Source organism: Macrobrachium nipponense, chromosome 4, assembly GCF_015104395.2.
Source record: "Macrobrachium nipponense isolate FS-2020 chromosome 4, ASM1510439v2, whole genome shotgun sequence".
In the NCBI taxonomy this organism is placed as follows: Eukaryota; Metazoa; Arthropoda; class Malacostraca; order Decapoda; family Palaemonidae; genus Macrobrachium; species Macrobrachium nipponense.
Window position 1 is genome coordinate 32,906,704 of NC_061100.1, and position 4,430 is coordinate 32,911,133.

Below are 4,430 nucleotides of genomic sequence, written 5' to 3' on the forward strand. Positions count from 1 at the left end.
GTTGTCGTGGATTTTATAGGAGTGCCTCCTACTTATGCAAATAAAGTACGTTACCTTTACTTTCTTGAGGAGGTTAGACATCTATACGTGAGCGGTGTGTATCTGAAATAGAAGGTTCCATTTTCGTTTTTCTACTTGGTCTAGCTGGTTGAAAAAAAAAATAAAGATACATAACAAAAAAGTACTCCTTTATACCATCATTTTAGCTTAAACTTCCACTTTCGTCTTCAGAACCAAAGATCAAGAATTTCTTTCCTCTAAATGTTTTGGAACCTGCTAAATACTAGTATCAGATTACTGAATTATTATTAGTAGTAGCAGTAGTAGTAGTAGTATTCAGAGGATAAACAACTATTACATACGGGCCACTGACTTGAAATTCAAGCTTCCAAAGAATATTATGGTTTCCATTAGAAAGAAGTAACAAGAGCTAATGGGTAATGGGATATACAGTAAGAAGAGATCAGTTATTGGGAAAGATAAACTAATGTATTAATAATTAACTAGGTAAAATAATAATAAATTATCTATCTAGATAGACAGATCGATAGATAGATATATAGGTAGGGAGATTTTAGCCACAAACTTCAAGACAAGCCAGAAATTTCGGTACAAAGACTGATGAAGAGTTTGAGTTAAAAAGGTCGAGTAGTGAAAACTCTTTATTATCTTCAAGTTAATATGAAACAAATCATTCAAAACCTCAATCTTCCTTGCAGTAATATGTACCGTGATACTCATTTCAAAATAAGTATAGTAAGGTCGTTAATTATTATTTCATTGTGAACTTTCTCAATAGTTTTTGAAAAATTTTAGTCATACTCTTTCTATATGGCCATGCGTATGAGTGTAATGAGAGGTTGGACTTTTTCTCTTATTATTTTCATTACATTATTAATGACATTCATCATGCCATTACATTCTCACTAATATTTTCTACTGATGAAATGATAAAATAGATATAATTATCTTTTCAAGTGGTCATTTAATAAGGACCAAAAAGTGACTGGATTTTGTCTCTCATTTTTTATTATATTATTAAATAGCATCCATGATTATTACATTATGATTAACATTTTCGACTATTTGTCTATTCGCGTCCAGCATCAGTTCGTACGAGATCATCAGATTCATTCAGGATTTACAGAAGACTCTTAGAAAGACTTCTCCTCAGGGCGACCGAACTGTTCGTTCCTGAAGTAGAAGTTCTGGGCCTCCTGGCAAGGGGTGGCTTCGTATTCGGCCTTGCAGGTCATCTCGTTCTGGTCGAAGATGGTGCCCTCACCGCACATGAAGCTGGGAAAAAGAAGAGGAATGGCAACGTGAGAAAAATGGAAAAAAGTATCTTGATACTAATGTTATTTGAATTTCACATTAGCCTTCAATGATATCACACATTTATTAAGAATCCTTAAAACTGTAGCCTTTGCAAATCTGTATGAAATCTGTGATAAAAAACGAACAGAAGTTTATATATCTGTTCATTACTTATATTGATAGAATGAGTTTCGATGGTGCAAAGTATGATTTACAAAGTAACTTGCATCTTGATGACAGTGTTTAGCTTCAATAACATTCATTTCCCAAGCAAAAGTAGGCCTTAAGACTGTAGCCTTTGCAAATCAGTACCCGTTTGGTATATATAACACTGCCTTAAAAGCGTATGGAATGTTTCTACAGTAAAATCTTGAGAGGTTTTAACATATAGAATGTAAAATTTTCTCACCTGTACTGATAAGTCTGGACTTGTCCATCAGAGAAGAGATAAGGGTTGCAGACGTGGAAGACACGGCAGGAGTTCTGCTCGTCAGCGTAATAGCCATAGGGTCTGTCAGCACAGCTGAAGGAAGTAGAGATGCTTCCGAGTACGGCACTGGCTCCAGAGGGAAGGTTCAGGGGCTCGAAAACACCGTCGAATTCTCCATTAAATTCGCTGGAGGAGGAACCTGATCGGAACTGAGCACGGGACTGAGACTGACTTCCAGTGGAGAGTCTGTTGTTGTCGTTAAAACGGAAGTTACCTTCAGAGTTCCTCTGGTTAAAGTTAGACTGCTGGAATTGGTTACCAGTGTTCTGCTGGTTCCTGTTAGCCTGGAAAGAGATTCCAGAAGACTGCTGTCCAGAGGTACTCTGGAAACGAGTAGATGGGGTTAACTGAACATTTTCCAGCAATGTGATTCTATTCCTAGAGTTATCTCTGTCAAAAGATGTCTGGAACTGGTTTTGAGAATTTTGCTGGTCGAAAGAGTCCTGGAATCGGTTCTGGGGGAAATTATTGGTGATAATGGAAGACTGGAATTGGTTATTCCTATTTTGCTGGAAATCATTGGAGGAAAATGTGTTCTGTTGATTTTGCTGGAACTGACGATTCTGGAACTGATTCTGGTTTCTGGAATCCAATGAAGTGAACCTGTTCTGTTGGTTCCTCTGGAATGGTGCTGTTCCAGACTGGAACTGGTTATTGTTCTGGAAGGACTGGGATGAGCCGAAGTTTCTGTCATTGCCAGAAGAAGTAAACTGGAAGTTATTGTTCTGATTCTGGAAGTTGTTGTTGCCAGAAGTGGAGAAAGTTCTTCGTTGCTGATCGAAGTTGTTGCTGTTGTCAAAGGAGGAACGAGAAGCGAAAGATCCTCCTTGCTGGAAGAATCCAGGACCAGCAAGTCTGACAGCTGTGTTGCTGAATTCACGTTTCTGGTTGAACTGCTGTGCAGTTGCAAAAGCAACTGCTAGGACTATTCCAGTTTACAAGAGAAAGAGAAGCATTCTGAATTCACCGAAGATAAGTAATACTGTTCTTAGATATTGTCATTTTGATCAGATACAAGTGCATATTTATGAATTCTAAAGTCACAAAAGATAAGATAAGTAATATTATCTTGTATACCTGAATTTTTTATATTAGTACGTATAGTATATATGAATTCTAACTTCACAGAAGATAAGTAATATTATTTCTATTTACTTTAATTCTGATCAGATAGGGGCACATATACATGAATTCTAAATTAACAAAAGATAAGTAATATTATATCATATACTTTAATTTTGATCAGATATAGGTACATAAATATAAACTCTACATTCACAAAGATAAGTAATATTATTCGTATATACTTTAATTTTGATCTATTATAGTCATTATATATCAATGCATGTTCGCATACAAAAATATACCTCATCAGTCTTTTAAAAAAAAAAAATCAGTAGATACTGAATATAAATATGCAGATTTATACTTACATAGAACAGCCACCTTCATGTTTGATGATTGAGCTCAGGAACCCAGTTATTCTATGATGTCTCAATCACTCCCTACCTTGCTTTTATATAGCTCGTCTACTACAAGATCAGGAATAACTGGTAATGACCAACCTTGAGTAACTGGATACATTAACAACATTGAAAAGGGAAATGTGAATATATCAGTACTCCAAGGACTTGGTGACATATGAACTTTTGCAGGTTTGTTTATTGCACACAGTTCCTTCTTATTTTGCCTCGCAAAGCGATTCGTTTGGTCAAATATGGTACTCTCTCTCTCTCTCTCTCTCTCTCTCTCTCTCTCTCTCTCTCCAGTTTCATAGTGATTTTTTCCAGCTATTCCCCAATTAGATTTTCTCTTTTATCACATTAAGCTTCATCTGGACCTCTCTCTCTCTCTCTCTCTCTCTCTCTCTCTCTCTCTCTCTCTACAGGTATTCGTGATTATATATTTCAGCTATTTCTCAACTACAATTCTCTCTTTTATCATTCTTCTATCTCTATCCTCTCGCTTCTCCTCTCTCCAGTCTCTCCTTCTCTCCCTCTCCTCTCTCTCTCTCTTCTCTCTCCAGTTTTCATAAGTGATTTTTTCCAGCTATTCCTCAATTAGGGGGGGGAAAAAAAATTTTTTTTCGCTTTTATCACATTGAAAGCTTCATCTTGGACCTCCTCTCTCTCTCTCCCGCTCTCTCTCTCTTCTGTCGGATCTCTCCTCTCCATCCTTCTCTCTTCTCTCTCTACAGGTATTCGTGATTATATATTTCAGCTTTAATAGACAATCAATCAATCAATCAGCTATTTCTCAACTACAATTTTCTCTTTTATCACATGAAGCCTGATCAGGACGCCCCGCGCCCCTTCCTCTCTATTCTCTCCTCTTCTCTCTCTCTCTCGTCTCTCTCTCTCTCTCTCTCTCTCTCTCTCCATTTTAGTAATGCTGTTATAGGTATTTTCTCTGTTCAATTGATAGGAGCTCGCATGCCAATGTTATCATTATAAAAGGATAACTAATGACAAGTACTGCCATGTTGTAGAAAATCAAATGTTTTTTTAACGGAATTTCATACAAATACTTAGATCTGACGTTTAACTTTGGATTATATCTATACTTTCCTGAACTCCAGAATCAATATCATTTTCATTACAGTGGCGAAACCTTGTGAGAAGCA

General features: G+C 36.6%; 1 protein-coding gene across 1 annotated transcript; it reads right to left on the minus strand.

The window, feature by feature from the left end:
• Nucleotides 1–1,011: 1,011 nt before the first annotated feature.
• Nucleotides 1,012–3,301, minus strand: LOC135210843 (GATA zinc finger domain-containing protein 14-like). Its single transcript, XM_064243717.1, has 3 exons — nucleotides 3,241–3,301; nucleotides 1,727–2,732; nucleotides 1,012–1,296 (listed from the first exon to the last, which is right to left on the minus strand). The coding sequence occupies exons 1-3, from the start codon at nucleotides 3,257–3,259 to the stop codon at nucleotides 1,155–1,157; spliced, it is 1,167 nt and encodes a 388-aa protein (XP_064099787.1). The 5' UTR covers nucleotides 3,260–3,301; the 3' UTR covers nucleotides 1,012–1,154.
• Between the last annotated feature and the right edge of the window lie 1,129 nt (nucleotides 3,302–4,430).